This window comes from Centruroides vittatus, unplaced genomic scaffold (genome assembly GCF_030686945.1).
Source record: "Centruroides vittatus isolate TY-2023 unplaced genomic scaffold, ASM3068694v2 contig_2818, whole genome shotgun sequence".
NCBI classification, from domain to species: domain Eukaryota; kingdom Metazoa; phylum Arthropoda; class Arachnida; order Scorpiones; family Buthidae; genus Centruroides; species Centruroides vittatus.
The window spans coordinates 1206143-1232995 of NW_027121792.1; the positions used below are offsets into that span (position 1 = coordinate 1206143).

The 26853-nt window shown below is 29.6% G+C and overlaps 1 protein-coding gene across 1 annotated transcript; it reads right to left on the reverse strand.

The window, feature by feature from the left end:
* Positions 1 to 373: 373 nt before the first annotated feature.
* On the reverse strand, positions 374 to 26314 carry Lamtor3 (Late endosomal/lysosomal adaptor, MAPK and MTOR activator 3). The gene is made up of 7 exons (XM_067266718.1): positions 26242 to 26314; positions 20703 to 20737; positions 16924 to 16982; positions 9405 to 9538; positions 7843 to 7906; positions 4501 to 4606; positions 374 to 1739 (listed from the first exon to the last, which is right to left on the reverse strand). Exons 1-6 carry the CDS (start codon positions 26248 to 26250, stop codon positions 4533 to 4535), a joined length of 375 nt encoding a protein of 124 aa, XP_067122819.1. The 5' UTR covers positions 26251 to 26314; the 3' UTR covers positions 374 to 1739; positions 4501 to 4532.
* Between the last annotated feature and the right edge of the window lie 539 nt (positions 26315 to 26853).

The following is a 26853-nucleotide window of genomic DNA, read 5'->3' on the forward strand; positions in this document are numbered from 1 at the left end:
TTAGTATCTAATCATTAATAATAGCAGATTATCCGATTCTTTAAAACAATCATTTGGTTGAAGATCTAGGTATTGGGCTTTGGAATGTCTAGTATACTTAAATAATAATTACTAAACGTGACCATGTCTTCTGGCAACCATAGCAAAGTACATCCATATAAAATTAAAAAACAGTAGAAAGAACTATAATAAACACATTCAAATAACCCTGAATAAACAGCAAAAATTTAATAACATTTTAAATTCAATGGGTAAAGTTTCTATTTTAAAATGGAGCATGGAACAAAAAGTATTTTATTCTATGATTAACTTTGACAGATCATAATAATTTATTTATTTATTTAAGATTATTATAAACAAAATAATAAAGAAAAACTTTGTTTAAAATTTTATTAAATACAAAAAAAAATTGTTTACACATTTTCATTTATAACAGCAGCACATCAACTTTAAAAAAAGGACAAGCCTCTAGCTTTTAATATTTAAGTAAATTATAATTAATGATAGGAAATAAAATGTTTAAACTTCTAGTTTTTAAATGAATTTTATTGACATAAACATAGACTGATTTCACACAACCAAAAATATCTTTTAGTTTAATTGTTAAAATAAATTTTGCAAAGGAAAAAATATTATCCAAACAAGAAAAAAAATTTATAAATGGAAGTATTACATAATATGGCTATTTTTTCTTTTACGCATATATTCATAAATGTTATATGCATACAATATATCTTGGTCAGAGTAAATATCAAAAGACAAAATTATTGTGAATTATGGAACAAAGTTTTATATAGAGAATTAAATATGAATGAAATCTTAACAATATATACTTACTATAAATGAATCCTACTAATGATGTACAGTATAAACAATTCTGCTCTAATAAATCAAAGATTTCTAAAAAAATTTTACATATTATTAAATAACATTTATAATTATAATACAGTATACTGTTAGCATTTATATATCTTACATTCTCCAATGTTGTAATGTACAAATAATCATCATATTATTATATTTTGATACGTTAAATTTGACATCAATTTACAAAAGTTCTTATATTACAATAGTAAACACATTTTATATCATAGTTATTTCCATGAATTCAAATCATTCTTCACACGGATTGTCTCTACAATTAGTGTTTCTAATTATATTGTATTTTTGTATACGGAAAAAATAATTTCAAAGTAATTTTTTAAATGTATAAAATTTTATTTATGTGGGTTCCGGTAGAAAAACTTCACTGATTTCGGCGTTAAACTATTTCTTTTTTATCATCACTAGCACTTTTGACGAGTTTATAATCGTCATCTTCAGGTGAAATTAATTAATTTAAAAAAAAAAACAAACGTGCAGAATGTTCTAAGGAGAACAGAATTTTTGAATTCAAAAACAGGCATCCGGTAATTCCATTTTTTAAAATTAATTCTTTTCACCTGAAGATGACGATTATAAACTCATCGAAAGTGCTAGTGATAATAAAAAAGAAATAGTTTAACAAAAATACACTTACGTAAGAACCAGATAACCGGAGTGGTTGAAATTAGGGTCGCCGAACTCAGTGGTTTTGTGGTTGAAATAGTTTAATGCCGAAATCAGTAAAGTTTTTCTACCGGAACCCAGTTAAAAACTTTGCGTGAGTTCTCAACTTTATTTTATTTATGCTTTGCTTTTTGTATATATTAAATTATGTTTCTGTTCTTAAATCACATTCCATTGTAAAGAATCAAATTCTGAAAAAATAAATAAAAGTTTGTTGTAATGTAAAATTCTTCAAAATAAATTCAAAAACCAAATGCCTGTTATTAAAATATGTGACGTTAAATCTTTTATACACATTAAAAAAATCAATATAATTAATAAACAAATTTATTTTAAATTATACACAGATATGAATATATATGTAAAAATAATATATTTTTATAGTTTTAATTCAAATTTTTTAAAAGTATTCTTTTACTCTGTATTCGAATATCTTCTCTCTGAACAGGATGAATTTGATGTTAAATTCTGCTAGAATTTTATAATAGCAAAAATTACTGTATTTTTAAATCTACAGACAAAATTAGATTTATCTGACACAATTAATGAATTTTTATAACAATAAATAAATAAGCAATTAGCCCGCTTTACAAGTAACAGCACTGCTTACAGGCAATCTCCGACGGTTTTCTCTTGTTTAAGAAACGATAAGGGCTGATTGGATCGATATAATATCCCAGGAGTATATTCTATCCCTATTTATGATCATAGGGTGAACCGTCCTGGTGAATGTATTGGTGCTACCACACGTTGTCTTAAAACAAGGATCAAGGATCAAGGAACATAAATACACCATTCAAAAAAGACTTTCCACTACAGCATTGGCTTCTTTCGCCATTGATAACGATGTCAGGGTGAACTTTTATAATGCATGATTACTGCAACAGTGCGAGGACCAGGCCAGCCTAAAATATTTTGAACAGCTGGAGATATTTAAAGTGTTCAAGAGGGGAAAAGCCATCAATTTTAAAGAAATGGACTCGTTGGCAGCTGCGTGAAGAGCATATTCTGACGAAAAATAGATCGTCATCGAGTTTGTCTCTATAATTTATATAAACATCAAATTTTTTAAAATAGGAAGCCAGTTTGAAGACTGATTTTTTTAAATTGTTACAATGAGCATGTACTTATCTTCAATATATGCAATTTTTTAAATTTTTGGAAAGTGTGTTCTTTTACAAACATTTCAATACATAGAAACCTGATGATGACTATTAAAGATGGAAGAAAACATTTGTCTAAAAGAGAATTAATGCAGGTTATAGGTAATTGCCTATTTATTTATTGAATTCTACATCGGTAATATCATGGTGATTGTATTGAATTTTTATAACTAAGATATGATAGCTGTTTGAGAAATATTTCACTGAATGCTATTCAATAGTTAAATTAATCCAATTGTGTATTTTCAATTAACAAAACCATGTTTAAATATCTGAATAATTTAAATATATATAGTGTATCTACTTAGACATCTATCCAGAGGAAAAAAAAAAAATGAATCTTTCCAGTATTAGTTAGAATAAATTAGGATTAAATATATTCACACCTTTAATGTGTCCAGTATAATGTTAATTTCCATATAAATTAGGATGTAGACTGCAGCAAACACACACACCAATTATTGTCATCTTGACATGTGCATCCATTCTACCTGTATAGTATCTACCACCAGCACAATATGCAAAACATGACACACACTAATTTGAATGATGCAACACGATGATGTATTTATAGTATGACAAACCACTACTCCTTCAGCACATTTTATGAACTGATAAGGCACTGTTTTCCCAGAATGGAGTGTATAATCATCATGACGGGCAGAATGTGCTTCACAATACATGCAAAATGATTGACACCAAGTACACTGTACTCTAAATGCCTGTGTAGAATTTGGAGAGAGAAACTTCATATTCATTTACAGTACACTGAATAAGTGAACTGATACTGTATCTGAACATGCTAAACAAGACAATGGATGAATGGCTTTGTTATTGATGCAACTGCAGCAGGTTTGATATCAGCATGATAGCAGGCTCTCTCATTCTTGAACAGGTGTGTGTCATTGGATCATGCCTAGAACACACAATCCTATTCTAAGACATCCCCTTCCATAGACACTACATTCCCCAGACTTGACCCCCCTTTTTCCTGTGGGGTGGGCCTGAAAGTATCAGTGTTTTGTGCTTTACCTAATCATTTATTCTAATAAAAATAGAATTTAAAATTGTTTATTTTTCATTAAAAATTATTATTATAATACCATCATACAACTCTCTTCCAAAATGTTAATGTTCTAAATTTTAATGGAATGAAACAAAAAGCTAATAATAATTTTGTCCTGTATCAAATCTGTAATAAACTGAAAAACCACTAAATTTATCAACAGTTGTTGTGTCAGACTTATGTAAGATTTATGCAAATGATAACATAATGAGGTACTTTTATTTACTACAACAATTATTTAATATTTTAAGTGTCATTTACTTTCTCAAATTCTAGAAATATTACTTTCTGTATAATTATCTGGTTAACTGACGGCTATCTGTTTGAATGCACTAAATACATATAAATTATAATTATAAATTCATTGTCTGAAACCAAAACCCCTCTTTATCTCTCTTCTTTCTTTGTAATTTTATATTTGTATTTAATTAATAAATCATATAAATTTTCTTTATAAATATTACAGTAAGACTTATCAAATATAAACTGTCTAAAAATAGTCTAGAGAGATGTTTTTCATTTAATATGATAAGAGATAAAGTAATACATGTACAATTTTAAACAATGTTAAACACATTGCAAAACCTATTACTCATCCTCAAAATATAAACAACATTTTGCTAATTTTATAAATAGTTTCTGGTTTATATCATAATTTAACTACATGTTACAAGAATACTTTGATATTTTATTTACAAAAATATTTAAATTAAAAATACTTACTTGTAAATATTGAATAAATTTATGCATCGTTATTATGCAACATCAATTGCTGTCTTTAAATTTTGTATTAGTGTAGCTAATTCTGTTTCCAAGTTTAGCAGCATACCTATCCACACAACAGTTATTTTGTTAGAATGTACAAAAATCTTTAAATATTTCATTATCATACAAAAATTAAATTATAAATTCAGAAATCTCTAAAAATTAGTAACCTAAATTTAAAAATTGTCTGAATGTAAATATGAAAAAATCTAATAACTTCAAAATACAATCAAATTACTCTTCGTTCATTCGTTTTAATGATGAATTAAAGATGACTTTACTCAATGACAATTTAAATATAAATTTGAAATACTGTATATATAAAGGAGGAAGACATCGTTGGACCACATGGTCTTGGAGAAAAAAATAAAAGAGGGACTTGCCTCATACAGTTCTGCAAAGAGGAAAAACTGCCTCCCATAAGACCAGATAACATTGTTAAAAATCAAAGAGACTATTCTGATAAATAAAAAAGATTTTGTAACAGTATCACTGGTACAGATGTATCATCAGACCACAACTCATTGGTTTTCCATCTGCGTCTGAAACTGCATAAGCCTATCCCCAAATCATAAAACTTGTCATGACATTACCGTCCTCAAAGATGAAGTACAAAAAGCAACGATAAGACAGACAGTACAAGAGGAATTATAAAAGATGGCAACATATCAAGAGAGAACATCTGTAGAAGATATATGGAAGAAAAAAAGGGATAATCCAGAAAATAACAATAAGCGTTTCTGCAGAACGAAACAAAAGAACAAGAAGAAAGAATGGATGACCGATAAAATACTCCACCTAATGGACTTAAAAAGAACTTTCAAAAATTGAGACAAAACCAAATATGATGAAATACAAAAGATAATCCGATGAGAAATAAGATCTGCATAGGAAGTCCATATGACTGAATTGTGCACTGAGATAGAATAATACCAGAAAAAAACATGATATCTTTAATGTGCACAAGAAGATCAGAAAACACATGCAATGCTAAAAAAGACAAGGATGGAAACCTGGCAATAGATATACAAGACAAGGTTAATATATGGAAAAAAATACAAACTATTCAATGACAAGAGAGGAGAATGACCTATCAAACAATAACACTGGACCATCAATACAAGCCTTAAGATCCAAAAACAGGAAAGCAAATGGTCCAAATGACATCCCTGTAGAGATTTTGAAACTCCTATCATAAGTAAACATTAATGAACTAACAGAACTCTTCAATGCAATCTATGACACAGGCATCATCCCAAATGATTGGTTGCAATCAACTTTTATCACCATATCAAAAAAAAAAAAAAGCTGATGCCAAGTCATGTGAGGAATACAGAATGATCAGCCTCATGAGTCATGCACTCAAGATTTTCTTAAAAATCATTCATAACAAAATTTACAAAAAAAATGTGAAGAGACCACTGGAGAAACACAATTTGGATTCCGGAATTCCATGGGCACTAGAGTGACCCTATTTACAATGCAGGTTCTCAAACAAAGATGCAGAGATATAGGATGTGACATACATACTGATTATGCTTTTTAGATTATACAAAGGCTTTCAACAGGTGCTAACATGAAATGATGATCCAGGCATTGCAGAAAATTGGTATTGACAACAAAGACAGAATCATCAGCAACCTTTACTGGAATCAAACCTCACAGGTCAGAGTGGAAAATCAACCGACAGAATAAATTCAGATCTAGAGAGTTGTACAACAAGGCTGTGTATTATCCCCTACTTTGTTCAACATATACTCTGAAAATATTTTTTAGAAGCACTAGCACTGGCTGATCTTGACATTGGTATCAAGATCAATGGAGGATATTTGAATAACATTCATTATGCCAATGGTACGGTACTGTTCTCCACAAATTTTAAAACCCTTCAGATAATGCTAGATTGAGTCAGAACCACAAGCAAAAACATGCTTTAGATCTCACCATCAAAAAGACCAAATATATGATCATAAGTCAAACATCAATTCAGGGCAAGTTGATGACTGGACCAAAAGAAATTGAGAGTAGAGAAATTCAGTTACTTGGGAACTGTCTTGAATGATAACCGGGATCATGATATAGCAATCTGAACAGAAATAGAAAAGGCAAGAACACGAAAATGAGAAAATTGCCATGCCTTTATTCGAAAACTAGAATAATCAGATGCTGTGTGATTCCAGTGCTATTGTACAGAGTTGAATCTTGGACTGCCTCCAAAACATCTGAAAAGAAGATCAAAGTCTTCAAAATGCAGATTTATTGAAAGCTTCTAAGAGTATCCTGGGTGTGCAACTAGTTAATGCAATTTTCATTTTATTATACAGTATTTAAGTATTTTATTTATTTTACTTCATGTTTTAATATATTATTACGACATTTAATATGTTATTTCCCTCTTAAATTGTTTATTTGCTGTTTTAAGTTTATCAAAATTGCTATTATTAAGGGTCTGGGATTGGATTAATTAACTTTCCATTATTTCTAGAGGAAAAAACTGCTTCAGACTTTGAAGGATTTGGAGTTCAAATGGCCTCCAAGAATAAATTAAATTCAAAAATACAAGTCACCACTCTATACATATATTATTTGTAAAACATTCTCTTTCATACTTTAAACCTTCAAATTTTTTAAATGTACATACATCCCACTAATGCTGGAAGCTTTAAGAGATAATTTAAAATATTATAATCAATTGGTATTATTAAATAAACAAGTTAACAATTACCAGAATCTTGGTCACAGAATAATTAATTAACATTGTTAAATGTTTTAAATGTTCCTGTTTTACACGTTTAGGCACACAAATTCCTTAAAACACAACAAAAAATATTCAAACTTTAATTTCTCCACAAGTGGGCAACACTCTGGCATCACTGGTTTCTTACCAGCCACACCCATACACACTGGTCAGCACTGACCCGACATACCAAAGGGAAGCGCACAATTTCTCCCTCTCTAGGCAGGAAAACTCACCCCACATTCTTAAGCATATGATTACATAAACACATCTGACATGTGTGACAATTCTGTTTAGTTGTATATCAAACTTAACAAACATTCTAAATTAATAGTTTATTTATGATTTGGTATTTAATTAATATTTCAGTTTAATCTTTCAGCTATTCATAAATATATTTATTAAATTAAATATCCTATAACAGTTGATTATTAAAAAACAGGAAAATCTATTATTTAAAAAATTTTTTACCACTAAATGAATTGTTAAAATGTATTTTGGTACAAGTATCAAATTTTCAATCTTTTAATTCTAAAATAACTAAGTTAAAAATATCAACTTACCTGTATTGGCATTTGCTGCTGCTATAAGACTAACCATTAGAGATGATTTATTAAAATGAATAACCTATAATATTAAATTATAATAAATTATTCAAGCAAGTTTTAAAAATAAGACAAATTTTATTACTATTATAATTAAAAAACATTTTTTAATTTAATACGATGGCAATTATATATCAAATAGAGAATTAAATACTACAATTAAAATAATAACTGTTGCCAGGCGAAGAGAGCCGAGTAGTTCCAATGAGCTATATAAAGCAATGTTGGCAAGATCATAAGATTCCATTAGGATCATGTATGCCAGTAAGGTCCATGAAGAGAAGTGAAGCAAAAAGCTTCATTTCTCTTCAGACCTTCAGTCATCTGGATTGAACACTGTCACAAGTAATATCCAATCCATATAGGTGACTGATAAAGAGCATTTGTTTCCCATGATTGTGATGCATTCTCAACATAGTACCAGTTTGGGTATTGCCAAAGTTAACAAGATCAGCATTTGTGAGTTAGGCAGAGGATCCGATTCAAGAAAAACAGTCTGCCACAGTCTCATTGGCCACTAGTGGCAAATGCACCCCTAGCCAAGTGTAACTATTGCATCACAAACACATTCATCACTTTGCTCACTCACAATGGACAACAAAAAACCTGCCCAACCAAAGTGCTTTAGTAGCAATTCAGTCACTAATCACCAAGACTGGAAAATCATGCCAATTAATGAAATGGACACAGGAAATCAATAAATTCATCATCTGTATTTATTTCATCATCATAAAAGTTGAAACAAACATGTCTCTATATGGACAAATATTACATAATGAATTAACTCTAAAATACATCTGATTGTTACAAAACAAAGGGTTGTTGATAAGAAAATAACAATTATAGGGTGTTCTTAGGAAGTCTGTTCATCATGTAAACATCTTTTCCTGTCAAAAAGTAAGATCTACTTGTTCTGTTCTGCAACGTCAACGACAGTAAGTGGATTGCTGATAGGAACAGTCTACACAAATCTATTTTGCTGGATGAAATTGTCAGGCAGAAACTATCCTTTACAGCAGGGATTACCAATAGGGTCAATGGAACTTAAAGAGTCAATTGGGGGTTGATGGAAAAATTAGATATTTATTGTACTGTTTCAAGAATTTCAGATAATTTTCAAATAAGAATAACAACAATCATGTGGAAAATTCATTAACTGATTTAATAATTTACTTGATATATTATACAAAATCTTGGAAAATAACAAAAATTTTAAGGCAGTCAATTGAAAAGATTATCTTCTAAATAAATGGTCAATGCAAGAAAAAACTTGGGAACCCCCGCTTTTACAGTAAAACAATACTAAAGTAAGAAGTTTTACTTAATTGGGGTTTACAATATATATATATATAACCCCTTATAGGATTTACAATATATATATAAAATTATATATACTTTTTTCTTTTCCTAATTTTAGAATAATAATGTTATCATTTCTATTATCAATAAGAGTTCCTGTATATAAATAACTTAATAATACAGATTAGGATTTTTTGATAAAATCTATTTCATAAACATACTTGATAATTGTTATAGGTTGCCATAATCCATTTATTTTTTCCTAAACCAAGTTTTCCTCCTTGATCTGTAACTGTTGCAACTGTTGATAAAATGCTTGGTTTTAATGCTACTTCTGGCACTTCATCATCTGAAACTATAATATAAGCTTTCATTAAATTTTGCAATAATACATAGTAGAACTTCTGTTATTAAAATATAAAAGATCATCCTGTAAAAATAAAATATGAAAGAACGTCCTGATTAACTCAAACCAGGATAAGTCATTTTCTTTCCCCCAATCATCTGGCATAACATGTTAAATCAAACTGATTAATCTTTATAAATAAAAATGTACATGTTCATTTGTTCCTAATAGCTAATCTCCGAAAGTTCTTCACCGATTGCTTTGAAATTCTGACACAACGTTGCATTCGAATACGTACGTTTTTATATAATATAGATGTCGAAATTCCCCCCGCAGGGGAGAGGGACAGAATTAAGGCTTACCGTGAAGCTTCTACTCTATTTTAGATGTGATTTTTTGCATTTTTGATTACGTTTCAATAGGGTACGTCAAGAGAATGCACACTAAGAAGGGATTTTTTGAAATTCCCCCTGCGAGGGAAGTGTTATACATGTATAATAGATACATTTTGAGCCACAGCAATGTGTGGTGGGTACTGCTAGTTTACAATATATTAGTAAAATACAGATTATGCTACAATTGTTTTTCAATTTTCATAGGTTTCTTCTGTGAGATTGGGAAAGTGTGGCTAAACTGATCTCCATTTGTAAGTAATCACAGTAGTGAATACACTCAAACCTGTTTTTGTGCGGTCTTTTTTTGTGCGATTTTTTATATGTGCAATGTGTTTTGTGCAATTATTTTTTTGCAGTATACCAATTTGGTTAAAATTCATATACCGCACACAAAAAATCACACAAAACAAATCGCGCAAATAAAAAATCGCACAAAAATAGACCGCATAAAAACAGGTTTGACTGTATAAGTTACTGAATATAATTCAGAAGGCAAACAAATATTTACATTGAAAAAACTAAAGATTAATTCTTGTAAATATTTTCATTCTACTTTTTGCTCATCAGTTGTTATTTTTGAATTCCAACAAGTATGTCTGGTGTAAAATGATCAAATGATGAAAAAGAAGAGACTTGTTGTAAGCTTTAAACAATCGATTTGGAGACCACAAGAAAAATCATCCATAAGCAGAAAGATGGCTAAATCTTTGACATAACTGCTCATGATTGTATAAAAAGAATATAAAATAACCTTGCTTCAAATTATATTAAAACTGACTTATGTATAAAGTGCTGGATCAATCTAAAGATGTAAGATGAGAATCACCTATAAAAATTTGAACAATTCTCACATCACTAATTGCTATTTGAATGATATGAATGACTTCAATAATTGAATGATTATTCAATCTGTAAAATTTCTTCTTTTGATTAAACTTTTGCAATTTCTCAGATGTTTAATGATAAAATGTTGATTATAAAACACTATATTTCCCACACTATGCATAAAGATGTGAAAGTCTTCAAACAAATTGACAATTGCATTTAAAATTATTAAATAGTCAGTGTTCATATTTTTAATAAATATGCTTAACAAGTGAAAGTGCTATCAATTGTCCATTATGAAAATAAATCAAGAATTGAATTAACTTATTTAATTAACTACAGGTGTTCCTCTACTCACAAACATACAACTTACAAACAATTTGATCATATGTTTAAATTTTGAACAGATTCTGAAGTTCTCTTGCACTGTGGAGTGATGTTGAAGTCAGTCTTTGGCCAGTAATAATAAACTTTTGATAAATAATTAATGTGGCTTATTTCTATTGCAATTTGCCATTTTTTGTTTGCATACCATCCTTTGCAGCTCATGAGGTACTGTTAGAGTAATGGCGTTTTTCATTACTGTTTGCAATTTTTACAAACGTTTACGACTAATGCTTCAAAAATGCATCCAAAATGTAATAGTAAAGCTAGCACTGGAGATAAATGCAAGTGTTGCTCTTTTACCATGGAAATGAAACTGGACGTCATAGAACTAAGGGTGTTAGATGAAAAAACTGTTTGAAATACATGCTAATAAACAGGAGGTAATTGAGTGCAATGTATTCTATTAAGTGTATTAAAAAATCAAGCACATACAATAAGTGGTTGTTCTGTAAACAAATGTACTGTACTTTATATGTTAGTTTTCAACTTATGACAAAACCTCAGGAATGTAACTTGTTCATATATAGGGAGCCTCTGTATTACTTTTTTACATTTGATAAGAGACTGCCTGACTATCTAGTACAGTGTTTCCAGGAAGCAAAATTGTTCTCTCATGGATAAAAATAATATTTTGGCATAAAATTCCAAATGTAATCTAATAAATTTTTGTAATTTTTTTAACAATTTTTTTCTGTAAATCTGGTAATTATTGATCTGTATTACATTCAATATTTCTTGACATTATCATCTCACTTAAGTTCTAATTTTTATTTCTCAAAAATGAATAAATCAATGACTGAATACTAATTTCAGTGAAACAATTCCATTCTATCTAATAATACATAACTAGTCATTTTAAATTTTTTTTTACAGAATGTTATTCCAAATATTATTATATTATAAATATTTTGTCACCAAATAAATGATAAAAAGTTTTAATGAAGAAAACAAAAATATTCATAGCTAAATAATTTATTTTTTAGTGCATTTAATGTGAATAAAAAGCATTTCTTTAAAGTTTTAATACATTTTTTAACAAAAAAAAATGCAGCCACGTATTTTTTTATATAATTTTATTCATTTATTAAAGAGAAAACAACACCTTTCTTTCAAAATTCCAGCAAAATTTTAATCATATAAAAACGTTTTTAACTGATTTCATCAGTCTTCTTCAGTTATTCGAACAAAAAATAAAAAGAACGAACTAGTAATTCAAATTTACAAAATCATGAGAATGGAACGAATTTTCGCGATTGCGCAGACGAAAAATGGTAATAAAAATGCAGATTCTTGACAAACTATATATAATATCCCATTCTTACGTTATCCAATGAACGATTTCCAGGCAGATGACAGCCCATCTGCATCCCTGTGGTTGATGCAATGGGACGTTAATTGTGCCCTATATATTTCTAATTTCTCATGTGTCTAAACAGGCCGTTAGACACATGGAGAAATTAGAAATATATAGGGCACAATTAACGTCCCATTGCATCAACCACAGGGATGCAGATGGGCTGTCATCTGCCTGGAAATCGTTCATTGGATAACGTAAGAATGGGATATTATATATAGTTTGTCAAGAATCTGCATTTTTATTACCATTTTTCGTCTGCGCAATCGCGAAAATTCGTTCCATTCTCATGATTTTGTAAATTTGAATTACTAGTTCGTTCTTTTTATTTTTTGTTCGAATAACTGAAGAAGACTGATGAAATCAGTTGAAAACGTTTTTATATGATTAAAATTTTGCTGGAATTTTGAAAAAAAGGTGTTGTTTTCTCTTTATTATACCAGTTCCAGTAAGTTGTTATTTTTATTCATTTATTGTATAATATATATGGATAGTCTTCATGCGTGATCTATTTGTATTTGCGCATGCGCATTTATTATTTTTCGTATTTAATACATTTTTTATTTTCTACATTTTATTTTTATATATGGAATACTGAATTATCAAAATTCTTCTTGGTTTAGCATTTAATTGGGAAGTGAATGAAAAATTGAGTTACAAGATTTTATGTAGACAGTACAACTAAAAAGAATCAAAGCACTTGTCACTTTGCATGACTTAAAGACACAATTTATTACACTTTCTGTAGTGTCATCTTTTTCAGATTTTATTTACAAATTTGAATTTTTTGTAATTGCCAAAATTGTTTGCAAACTCGAAAAAATTATATTGTTATCAGGAATACAAAGGTATGCAAAGTTTCTAGATTGGAAATTAAGAAATGGGTGAAAATTGAGTTACAAGATTTTATCTAGACAGGCGGAGTAAGTTGTTAAAAAGCCTATAAAAAAGCATAAATAGAATAAATAAAATTTTTTAAAGATATTCGTACTAACAACAAATGGTTTATTCTTAAATTTCAAAATTATCTTTTTTCCTCCCACATGAAAATTTTTTTTATCTCCATAATGAAAAAACAAACCTGTGAATAAGACAAGCTGAAAGATAAACTTGAGATGTGATCTTTTCTTATCAGGAAAAGACTACACATTCTATTAGGTTGTCAACTATGAAATGTCCATTTCTAGTGTATCTTATTTTGCATTTGTATAATGAAAATGATTATATTGAGACAGGATGTTGCATTTTTCTACCTGGTTGTATGGTTATTTCATTTTATGAGTCAGTCCACTATGAGTTCTGAAGAAATATAGATCAGGCACTTAATGCTTTGAGTTCCATAAGGGTACGTGACAACTGGGCAATAGTCAAGTGGGCGTTGGTTAACTAGGAAACAAACTTAAAAATTTTTGCATACTTAACAAGCATACAATTTTGTGGATACTTTTTATTTATTTATTATTGTAAATACAGTTGATTCTGCTTAATCGGGACATGTTGGGACTAATCCATTTTGGCCCAATTAAGCAGCTGCCCCAATTAAACTAAGACCATGACTCCACTAGCGTAAAAAACGGCCATAAAACCCTTGCCGTAAAAGCTTTTAATCACGTGACCTACTTGTGTTTGCGTTCGGATTGCGGTGGAGGTCCGGCTAGCAAAGTTTTTACGGCAACAGTGCTGTCGAAGTTATGCCTGTATGGTTGTATACGCAATATATCGATATAAAGACAATGATTATATTCTACGAGTTTTTTCTGTACTATAATTACAAATGTAGTAAAAATAATATCTTTACTTTCATATATTAACTTTTATTATCATATTATTAAGATAATATACAGCACTTATAAGCTTAGCTTTTTTATAATATACTCCTCTAAATTGAAGGATTTTCTTTTGGCTGTTCATATCGCGTGTTTCAGGCATCCATTATTATAATCGAGATACCTCTTGTCATAGATACATGAATACTTTCGTATGTTTTCGACAAATCTTTCCAGATCTATTCTAGAATAGCCATGAGAGAACCTACACAAAAGATCATTTTCTACCATTTTCGCACCATGTCACAATGACCTAGATTTCACTAATTTCTGATTGGTGGATGGTACTGTTTTACGGCCGTATTTGCTTCAAAAGTTGAACACTGCTCAACTCGCTTTTATGTTGGTTTTACGCCCTGCTCAGGCATAAAATATCATGGTCACGTGATTAAAAGCTTTTATGGTGAGGGGTTTTACGGCCGTTTTTACACTAGTGGAATCGTGGCCTAATAATAAATTTTAAAATAAAATATGTAATACATAAGTAAATAAATAAATAGGTAAAAAAATAATTAGGTACCTATTTTAATGCTTTATTAAACCAAAATACAGAAAATATTTATACTATAAATTTGCCAGACTCACAACTATAAATAACTGATTTGCATTATGCTAGGGTTGCCAAATATTAGTAGTGACACAGACAAGGGTTGATTGTTCAATCCATTCCTGATCGAACAATCTTTCCTTTCTCCCTTTTTCAGTAAGAACGTGTCTGGGTTCTTCCAAAAGTCACCTTACGGCCTTTTTTTTGAGAACAGTTTCCTTTACTTGGAGATGGGCCACTTCAGCAGGAGCATCCATAGAATCTGCCAGCTCTGGATGCTGGTCTCAACGATCAGATGGCTGCTGCCTGAATCTAGATGTAATCATGCATACAACAGCTTCCAAGGGAACTCTAGCTGTCTTCCAACTTGGTCAAGAGACCTCGAAAAATTGTCCAGGAGTCTTTTTAAAGAGATCGTTCGATCCAATTTGAAGCAGGGTCAGTAGCTCGCATTTAGGTCTACCTCAGACAGGATCCCAGTGTAATACGTCCCACTATGCTGACCCCATCTGGAAGAACCAAACCGCCTGAGTGAAAGACAAAATTGCTTTGTCTCTGCCAACCATTAGGCCTACATGACATTAGTGTAAGCAGTGTTGATATATTTTAGGGATCTTCTGAAAATATATCAAAAATTGCTAAATTCCTTTTCTGCTACTGCCCCAATTAAGCATTTAAATTATGTATTAGTTTATTAGTTTGGTTTTCGTTCTTTGAGATTTGGCCCAATTAAGTGGAATTGATTGTATTGGTAAAATATATATAAATATAAATATGGTTAAGACTTACAAGGTAACATTTATAAGTTATGAACTATGAATAACAGGAAAATTATTTTAGGTTATTTTCAACTTAGGAAAAGTAAATGTTTTTGAATTATCTACTGTAACATAGTTAATTATTTTATGTCAGAATGGTTAACAAAGCACATAAAAAAAAAATAGTAGTAGTTCTTCAAAAACAAATTCTTTCAAAAAACTTTTATACTTTCTTCTTTTAATGTATATTGTATTTAATGTATAATGTAATGTATTTTTAATTTTATGTAATTATTGTCTTTGGTTTTATGTATATTTGTTAATTTTGAGGGTAGATATCAACTGTCATTCAAGACTTTTCTATTGACTTGTAAAAATAAATAAATAAATAAGGTATGTAATATGTATAAATATGTTTGTTAATTACAAAATTGTTCTTTTAACTGGTTTCTTAAAAAGTATTATTTAAATTTATCTAGTAGTATATCAATAAAAAAGAATGGCAATGTTTTTTACAAAGAAAAACAAATTTGTATTTTGTCTGTTGTTCATTTTGTTGCCTAGATGTCCAGTTGACCATTGCCCAGTTGACAATGTCCTTTTCATAAGGGGTCAAATGTAGCTCATGCTACAAGGAATGTCGATGACATTTATGAAAATGAACCAAGTGAATAAAAGTATTGTCAATGATTTGAAAAATTTTGATCTAGGAAATCAGTCTTGAAAAACCATCAACATGGCACTTCCCCAATGCAAGCGAACTAAGAGGCCTTACAAACACTTGTTGAATCCAATCTGAGTCAAACATTACAGAAAATGATAGTTTTTGAAGTGCTCTCAGGAGACAGTACAAAAACACCTGCAAGAAATTGGCAAAGTCTCAAGGGTATTTGGGTTCTACATCAGTTTTCTGCAAAAAAACTGCATTCAAAGAATGAGGATTACAACTTCACTTCTACTTCAAATCCAGAACATGATGCTGAGATAGAAGAAAGCTATAGAAACTGATTAAATCTGTTCTGCTCACATACAATGTATCATTAAAGTCTGTTTAATAAACTGGACATTTCATAGTTGACAACCTAACAATTATTATAAAAAGGAAAAAGTTATATAATAAAATTATAAAAACTGTTCCAATAAAACCTTATTTTCAAATATTTTATATTTGTACACAAAGTTATTGACTATAAGCAAACTTAAACATAGATGTTATAGTTATTGTATTACTAATATAATTATGTTAATATTCTTAAAACTTTATCTTAACTAAATAATGATTATATTTTAAAAATTTTTTACCTTTTAATAAAGGAACCCCATCACGATCAGTAATCACTATACTATGAAGGCCATCAATTCTGCAGAAAAAATTTTTATAATGTTATATTGAGTAATTGGACAAAGCTTTTATGATTTTGATAATGAAAAATAAAAGTATTGATTACTATTAAAGTATCTATATCTAAGAACTAGATTTACAATTACAGTCAAACCTGTTTTTATGTGCGATTTTTTTAATGCAAATTTTTAATTTGTGCAGTATAGTTGGCGACTAGTCTCGTGCGATTCGTCATGTCTTACGTGGACTTATTATAGCTAAATAAACTTATTATAGCATAAATGCACTTATTATAGTAATATTATTGCATGAATATGCGAAAAATGAAATAATTTACTTTTTAAGTCAACAAAACACCACCTGGACAAAAATATGTAAAACAGACGATAGACCAGACGATGCAGTCAAGTGCTGACATCTGTTGTCAATAAATTCTATTTCGTACGGTTTTGAGTTATTTTCTATGTGAGACTTTTTTTATGCGGTCCCTGTTGACCGCATAAAAAAAAATATTTTTTAATTGTGTCGCGAAAACTATTATTTACAGCCATTCGTGAAGTTTCGTGAGATTTTTTTTATGCGTTTTTTTTAATGCGGTCCCTACCCCCACATAAAAACAGGTTTGACTGTATTTTTAAATGTTGAAAATAAAATGTATATAACATAATAAGACATTTCAATTAATTTAAATCAATCTTTATTATGTTTACTGAAAACTTTTCTATCAAGCATGACTGATTACTTTCTGTAAGTAGAGCAAATGCATGGTCTTAGTGCACAGTTTTTACAGAAATTTGAACAGGTGTAACAAATTTTTTAGGTTAAGGTAAATACAAAGCATATTATCAACCATAATACAAGAATAAAAGAAAAAAATGTAGCAATCCTAAAATATGAATGTTATAATTTCACGCTTTATAAAACGTAACCCACATCTCTGGTAGATCAAAAGTAAATTTGTTACAATGCTCTCAACATTATTATGTAATAATGTTAGAGTCTTGGTGTCCACCCATTGCTGTCTGTCCTTCCTTAATCTTGAGAACACAGTTAAATAAATGAAAGTTGAGACCAGATATGGAAAGCTTAAGGGGACAGGAGGCCCCTATTAACTATAAAAAAAACTTCCAGTTTCAAACAGAAGTCAGTATATTCCCAGAGAACTGTAGATTAAACATTGCTAAAGATGGAAAAGCTTCAGCTCATAGGTGTAAAATCATTCTCTTAATTTTCCAGCAAGATTAATAGTAATCCTAGTATTACTAATGTCATCCTGGAGATCTTGAAAACAGGTAATTTCAGGTAGCAGCTCATAGACAAAAGGTTTTTGATCCTGTACATATTTGCTGCAAAAGGATCAAAAAACCTTTTAGATATGAGCTACTATCAGAAAATTAGCATACATTTTCAAGAACACCGAAATGAAAAGTTTCACAGATTGATTTTACACCTTTATGGAGTTGAAATTTCCCCTCTTAAACAATGTTTAAACTGCAGGACCATTTTTCTCTGGAGTCACTATTCAAAACCCTGTAACAAACCCACTCTTAAACTATCACCAATATGGGTTACACTTTATAAAATGTTAAAATAATTCATTTATTTTAGAAGTGTTGAACACAAAATCGTGTTAATAACAATCACATGGCTTTTTCCATCTTTATTTAGTTGATACGGTACACGTTTCGGGCCTTGTGCCCCTCATCAGTCAACTAAAATAATATAAGAAATAGTGTATACAGCGTTTTAACATTATTTACAGGCAAATTGTATAAACATTTTAAAACGTATGTAACGTACCAGTCTTCCCCCAGTATGGCACTTGTACATGGTAAGTTTGCACATTACAAACCTGAGAATTAGAAGGATTATAAAATTCTTGTACATCTATTTAAATTAAAAAGGTACATCTATTTAATATAATAAAGTAATAAAATTACATCAACTATTGGGTAATAGTGGGACAGGTTCTTACTATTAGTTATCTTCTTTCTCCTATTACAGACGATTAATGTACTGTACGTTTTCCAAGTTCGTTTGAGCACTTCCTTTGGTACGTTTATGTTGAGACGAATTTCAGAATTCTGGCTAAATATACTATAAATCTTAATACTTTCATCCAAAAAACACCACCAGAGGGCTTGAATTTGTTTCAACCCCTCTCCACATTATTATGTAAATTTCAACTATCACAATCCAAACACCACTCAATAAAAGAAAGTTTAAACTAAAGCTTACACTTGAAGGACTTGTCTAGAAATTTGTCTATAAGAAAAATTCTGAAATTCGTCTCAACATAAACGTACCAAAGGAAGTGCTCAAACGAACTTGGAAAACGTACAGTACATTAATCGTCTGTAATAGGAGAAAGAAGATAACTAATAGTAAGAACCTGTCCCACTATTACCCAATAGTTGATGTAATTTTATTACTTTATTATATTAAATAGATGTACCTTTTTAATTTAAATAGATGTACAAGAATTTTATAACCTTCTAATTCTCGGGTTTGTAATGTGCAAACTTACCGTGTGCAAGTGCCATAAATGGGGGAAGACTGGTACGTTACATACGTTTTAAAATGTTTATACAATTTGCCTGTAAATAATGTTAAAATGCTGTATACACTATTTCTTATATTATTTTAGTTGACTGATGAGGGCACAAGGCCCGAAACGTGTACCGTATCAACTAAATAAAGATGGAAAAAGCCATGTGATTGTTATTAACACGATTTTGTGTTCAACACTTCTAAGACAATACAACACGGTTTCACAACAAATCAATTCATTATTTATTCGTTTTATTTTAAGATAAATACATCAAAATACATTAATAGGTTAAAATAACAACATATTCATATTTTAAGATTGTTACATTTTTGTTTTTGTATTCATTGATAACATGCTTCCTATTTATCTTAATCTACAAAATTTATGTTGCCTCTTTTCTAACTTCTGTAAAAACTATATGCTAAGATTTAAACTACAGGTTTGGAATCTTTTAATGTACAGTCAAACCTGTTTTTATGCGCTCTTTTTATGTGCGATTTTTATTTGTGCGATTTTTTTAATGCGAATTTTTAATTTGTGCGGTATAGTTGGCGACTAGTCTCGTGCGATTCGTCATGTCTTACGTGGACTTATTATAGCTAAATAAACTTATTATAGCATAAATGCACTTATTATAGTAATATTATTGCATGAATATGCGAAAAATGAAATAATTTACTTTTTAAGTCAACAAAACACCACCTGGACAAAAATATGTAAAACAGACGATAGACCAGACGATGCAGTCAAGTGCTGACATCTGTTGTCAATAAATTCTATTTCGTACGGTTTTGAGTTATTTTCTATGTGAGACTTTTTTTATGCGGTCCCTGTTGACCGCATAAAAAAAAATATTTTTTAATTGTGTCGCGAAAACTATTATTTACAGCCATTCGTGAAGTTTCGTGAGATTTTTTTTATGCGTTTTTTTTAATGCGGTCCCTATCCCCCGCATAAAAACAGGTTTGACTGTATTATTAAAAAAATTAAAATTTGAATGTTATGTATGTACATTTTGCCTGAGGATGACTTTGAAATGACAAAAATACTTGCTTGTAGTTAAAAAAATTTTTCAAGAAAACAACATTAATATGAACAGACAGTATAGTTCATTCTTTACTGACAATGAGTACATTTTGATATAACTAGAAACATTATTTAAGTAATAAAACTTTTAAAATAACTTACCTAGACATAATGTCATATAAATATTTCTTCATTTCCTAAATAAAAAAAAGTTTAATGTTTATATAAACACAAAAACAATTTTGATAAAATTATTTTAATTATTAATTATTCAATTAAGATTGTTGTTTCAATTGAATCTCATTAAAATGAATCATCATAGTGACTAAAAAACTGTCTTCATTAAAAAAATAATTTGAGTCAAGTCACATCACCACTTGTATAAAAAACACATCTTGGCTTTACCAGAATTTATTGATAGTATTAATCAAAACACTGCATAAATATTTGACATCTGTTTCTATTTCTTAATTTGTTTAAATATTTAACCACTAATAAATGTTATTATTTTACAGCTTATTAAAGTTACCAAACAAATGTTCTTTAGTTTAAAAATGTTTTTGGGTCCTTTGATCACCGCTATAATTTATAAGCAATAAAAAGAAGTACCAATGGGTTCTTCAGTTTCAGGAGATATAATCAAAATTGTGTTAAAATGGTAAGACCCCTGCATCAATGATTCTACAAAGCATAATTAATACCCTGCGAAATACTTCTTAATTTCCACATCTTATTTCACTGAGAATTACTTATTAACTTCAACAAACATTTTCAACCTGTTCTACAGGTCACCTTCAGGTTTTTTTTAAAAAAGCCATGGAACATTGATAACTGTTCTTTTTCAATCAAACAATCAAGAACACATTAAAATTACATTTAAATAATTTTCAGTGAGATAAGGTGTTGTTACGGAAACTAAGATTCCATAAAACATTAAGCTCGTTTTAACATACATAGATGAATTCTTACTTTATGGAAGAGCAGAAAAAGTAAGCAAGATTTGGTACTAATAATGAACAGTAATGTAAGTCAAGGTAGCTTTGATAAAATTACTTTTCTAGACTTAACCATTTACAAAATTCAAACATTGAAACAATTTTGAAATTTATAAGTGTGTTCCATACAAAACTAATTATATAATAATGTGCAATTTAGTAAAAATTAAAATGAAAGGTTTAGTTCAATGTTACAAACATAAATTTTCTTTAATTAAAAAACACCATTTTTCTGAGTTGATAAGTTTGTCATAAAAAAGATTGCAGAGTGATTGATAACTTCTCACTGTTTTTGAAATTGAGGCATTCTCCTGTATTTGCCACCTTGTATATTTCCAGGGTTTCAAGTGATCTGGCTTGGTCAGTGTGGATGGTATGCTTGATTAATTTGGCTTGTTCTTAAGTTATTCAGTGGCAAAGATTGACAGAGTAAGGATCAGTTTTTTCTTTACAGTGTCATATTTGTGTTCTGCTAGCCTTTTAAGTGTCTATTGGTGGACCCAATATATATGAAATTAAGATTAATTCTTTCATCTGAAGCTGGGACACTACTTACCCCTGATGCTTGCAAAACAGCTATCTCATCTTTATTGTTGCATAATAGATACCTAATTAAATGAGCATTCACACAATGCTCGAACATCCTTGAAACACTGTAGGAATTAAAATACATTAAAAACAAGATCATCATAGTTGAATAAAGAGAGTTAAGAAAGATGGTGCAAAGATTGGCTCACATATATGCAAGTAAGACAAGTGAACATTCTACAAATAATTCTAATAACCAACTAAATAAAGATACAAACATCTCAATACCCAATATATTAGTAATAAGCCAAACAACTACCAGATTACATTTAATTGTGATATAACTGAGGATTGGTTATATTATAATTAAATGTGTCTGGAAGAGTGATAGGTCTGGAGGCTCAGGTAGCATAACTGACAATACATTTGCAGAATAAGTGAGAGTTGCAGGCTTGAGTCCTGCTCCAGGTCAATCTTTTCTTCCAAAATATTCTAAATTATTTAATTGATTTATAATTATTAAATTTAATAAGAGATGGCGCCTAACACCTCCCTCTAGTAACAAATTATTTAGAAATTAATTAAAAATAATTGTTCAAAAGTAGCCAGATATAATCTGGCAGTTGTCTGGCTTACTAAATACTGATAAATGAGATATTCTACTGAATATATAGAGAAATTGCTGAACATAAGGAAGCCACATTCACATACTAACATAATCCCTGTGTATAAACAGTTATGCAATGATAAAGATAAAGATGAGATAACTGTTTTGCAAGCACCAGGGTAATTAGTGTCCCAGCTTCAGATGAAAGACTTAATCCTAACCTCATATATATTGGGTCCAATAGACACTTAAAAGGCTAGCAGAACACAAATATGACATCATAAAGAAAAAACCTGATCCCTGCTCTGTCAATCTTTGCCACTGAATAACCTAAGACAAGCCAAATAAATCAAGCATACCATCCACACTGACCAAGCCAAATCACTTGAAACCCTGAAATATACAAGGTGGCAAATATAGGAGAGTGCCTCAATTTCAAAAACAGTGAGAAGTTATCAATCACTCTACAATCCTTTTTATGACAAACTTAACTCAGAAAAATGGTGTTTTTAATTAAAGAAAATTTTTTTGTAACATTGAACTAAACCTTTCATTTTAATTTTTACTAAATTGCACATTATTATATAATTGGTTTTGTAAGGAACACATTTATAAATTTCAAAATTGTTTCAAAGTTTAAATTTTGTAACATTTGTATTAGAACTCACATATTCTAAAAATAGAATGCATAAATATATCTGATGCAAGCCTATTAATAAATTAAAACTGTTTGTATATCGGTTAAAATTATTTGCTCCTCGTTGCCAATTTTAGAATACATTATCGAATACTTTTTCTTAATTAAAAGGTTATTTAGTTGAAAAAATTATGGAGTCATTGCTTGAAAATTGGTATAACTTTTCAAAAGCTATTATAGCAAAATGCTATTAAGTGAGCAGTCATAAAGTAAGGGTTAGGTGTACCAATTCAATGTCATATGTGACATGCAAGTTTTTACTCCAAAAATTTTGATATTTTGTTAAACTAAAAATAATTTAAGCTATGATTAACTTTTTTATTGAATATTTAATTTTTCACATTTTTAACATTTTATAATAAGTATATCTTTATTGTTGAGGTAACATTTATATACATATAATTTGGAATAACTCAAACACTATTCATTTTATCTGTAGATAACTGTTGGTGGGTCAACATCTTCACATAAAATGGTTAGGTTATTTAAGATAATCATAATAATCAATATTTAGTATTTCAAACAAATACAGATTTATCATTCATATTATTGATTCATACCTTCCAATTATAATCTGATATTTATTGCAATTTTTTACATGCATATTAATCCTATTGACATACATCAAATCTTCCCAACAAGGTCAGCATCAACATCTTAAGGATCAGTGAATGGGAAAACTCCTTTGAAAGGGGGTTGATGAGTAAATTAGACATATATGTACAGTACAATATGTAATATCTTAATATTGTTTAATTATTTGGTAACTATAATCATTTAGAAATTATTGAAAATAATTTTATCATTTTCAAAACTTTCCAAATATAAAGAATTTAGTTTAAAAACTATATATATATATAATTTTTTAAATTTACATATATAAATTTTGTAATTGTATTTAATTATATGTGTGTGTGAATATTTTTTATATATATTTAAGGGAGGTAAATGGAAAAAATTTTCTTAAAAAGTCAATAAGGTAAAATTACATTTCTGAATGAGATGGTTGGGGTCTTATCAAAGCTGTAGACTATGGGCAAGTGCCAAATCCAACAGAGGGCGCTAAAGATGGCTGCCGAAACAGGTAAGGAACCGACCATGTGTTTGTTCAATGCCTGAGCCGATTCAGTTTCCATCGGCGACGACTGTTGCGATGACCAAATGGAGAACAAATCATTGAATTTATGTCAAATTCTAGACTGTATCGGCGACAGGAAACGTCATCTTGTAGAAGGTGAAGCCGTTTTGGATGCTGGACACATCATATTTTGTGGATTAAACTCTAACAACAACACTGAAAGTTCATGTTGTTGCTTTAGTGTTTCAATCTCAGATATTGTCATTTTAATACATCTCAATTACAGGGAGAATGCACGTGCAGAGCAGGGCTGTCTGGTTTTTGTAAACATGTAATAGCCAAGCATAATACTAAAATGAAAACAAAAAAACATAAATTAACTTATATTTTCAATTAAGAATTTTAAAAAATTTGACTGGAAAGTTATCTAGACATAGGTAAATTTTCTATCTTCATATACATATTTTCTTTCCGATCTGCGTACAAAAACAATTTTTTGACAGACATGTCCATTTACAAAAAAAAAATTAGACATTTTTTTTTTTTACACGTTTTGTTACACGTTAACAGGTGAGAAGTGTTTAAATACTTTAAGCAGTATACACAATGTTCCAATATCAAAACATAATTTTATTTATCATAATAATTATGTTTGGTGTTGTTGTTAGAGTTTAATCCACAAAATACGGTGTGTCCAGCATCCAAAACAGTTTCACCTTCTACAAGACGTTTCCTGTCAGTTCCTTACCTGTTTCGGCAGCCATTTTGAGCGCCCTCTGTCGGATTTGGCGCTTGCCAATACCCATATGAGCAAAAAAAGTTAAAGGAATCATACAGGGGAAATAAAGGAATCTGGGGCTGTATGAGAGATACAGCCCCAGAAATCAGCCCACTTCTAAAATGCATGCAAGTGGGAGTCTTATCATTCTGTTAAGACTATTGCATTTAACTATTTAACTCACACAAGTATGCTTGCTTTGAGTAGCCCATTTAAATGTTTGTGGAATAGTTGATATTATAAAATTTTAGGGGGCTCACCCCACACAAACACCATGGAGTGAGCAATAGTGAGCACTGTAGTGCACAACTATATGCAAATCTTGACTGATGCAGAGCTTAGAAAATAGGCAGCAGTACAGCATTGGTTCACAGTAAAAACTGACATTTGGAGAGGAATCATCGGTCACATACGGTGGGAATTTCATCGAATTTGCCCCAAAAAATTTTTTATGCATTCAACTCGGCTCCCCAAGATTAAATTCCGAATACGTCACCGATCACCGAACTATCAAATCAGATATGGTGTCTATAAGATAAATTCTTAAATAGCCATGAAATACTTAAATGAATTCGTGGAAAAACAATTATCTATTATTTTGAACATTCATTGAAAATACAACTTGTACATTAGAGGCTTTAATAAACTTTGTAGGTCGCATTTTTCGTCAATATTAATTTGTTTTACTATTATTATTATTATTACGCTATACGTTTTTGTATATTTATTTATAATTAAAGAATATAACCTTTAATACAAAACATAAATGGTTTTTTAATACAAATATCAGAAGAAACCTGTAAACCTCTTTAATAAATACAATGAAATAATAAAAACAGATAATAAAACCGCAGTAGTTTAATATTATGTTCAAAAATAATCATATAAAACAAAACCAAATTAAAATTAATTCAAAAATGAATTTGCAATTTGTCTAATAGAAGCAGTATCTTGGATTGTTTCCACCAAATAAATTTTTACTTTTTTAAAAAACAATCGAAAAATTTGCTAAACCCACCTCTGACATTTTCACTGCCAACAAGCACGTGACGACCCAGTGTGACGAACTGATAGTTTACTCAAATACGAACTCTGGTGGAGGAAAATAGAAAAAACAATTTATACTAAAATTTTAAATATAGTAATAACGACGAAAAAACATAATAATGTGTATAAAAATTAAAACAAAAATACTAAATTTAAAAAATAAATTATATTTCTTTTTCGTATTATAAAATGATAACTTCAGCTAGGGCGCCGCGAAATACTGTATTATAAAATTTTTATAATTTTATTTCACTTTCAATTCAATGTGATAAGATGCGACATCTAGCAGACCTGATGCAAATCATTAACTCGGTAATAAAGATGGCACATAGAATCGCAAAATGCAAAAAGCCTCATACCATCGCAGAAAAACTCATTCTACGGTATATGGTGAACATTGTGATCGGTGGGTCTGCTGGGTAGCAGCTTTCAAAAGTGCCTTTGTCCAATAACACTATCAGTCACAGAATACTGCACATAGCGAAGAACCTCCAATGTTCAATTATTGAAAAAATAGTAAAGAATTTGGGTTGCAGCTGGATGAGGACACAGATAACAATAATGATGCTCACTTGATTTGCTA

What these genes read in the sequence shown, in the direction of transcription:
- Lamtor3 (XM_067266718.1), bottom strand. An exon ending in TTATATGACATTATGTCTAG is followed by an intron (nt 16,983 to 20,702) that starts GTAAGTTATTTT and finishes TTTTTTCTGCAG; the next exon opens with AATTGATGGCCTTCATAGTA. An exon ending in TGGGGTTCCTTTATTAAAAG is followed by an intron (nt 9,539 to 16,923) that starts GTAAAAAATTTT and finishes CTTATATTATAG; the next exon opens with TTTCAGATGATGAAGTGCCA.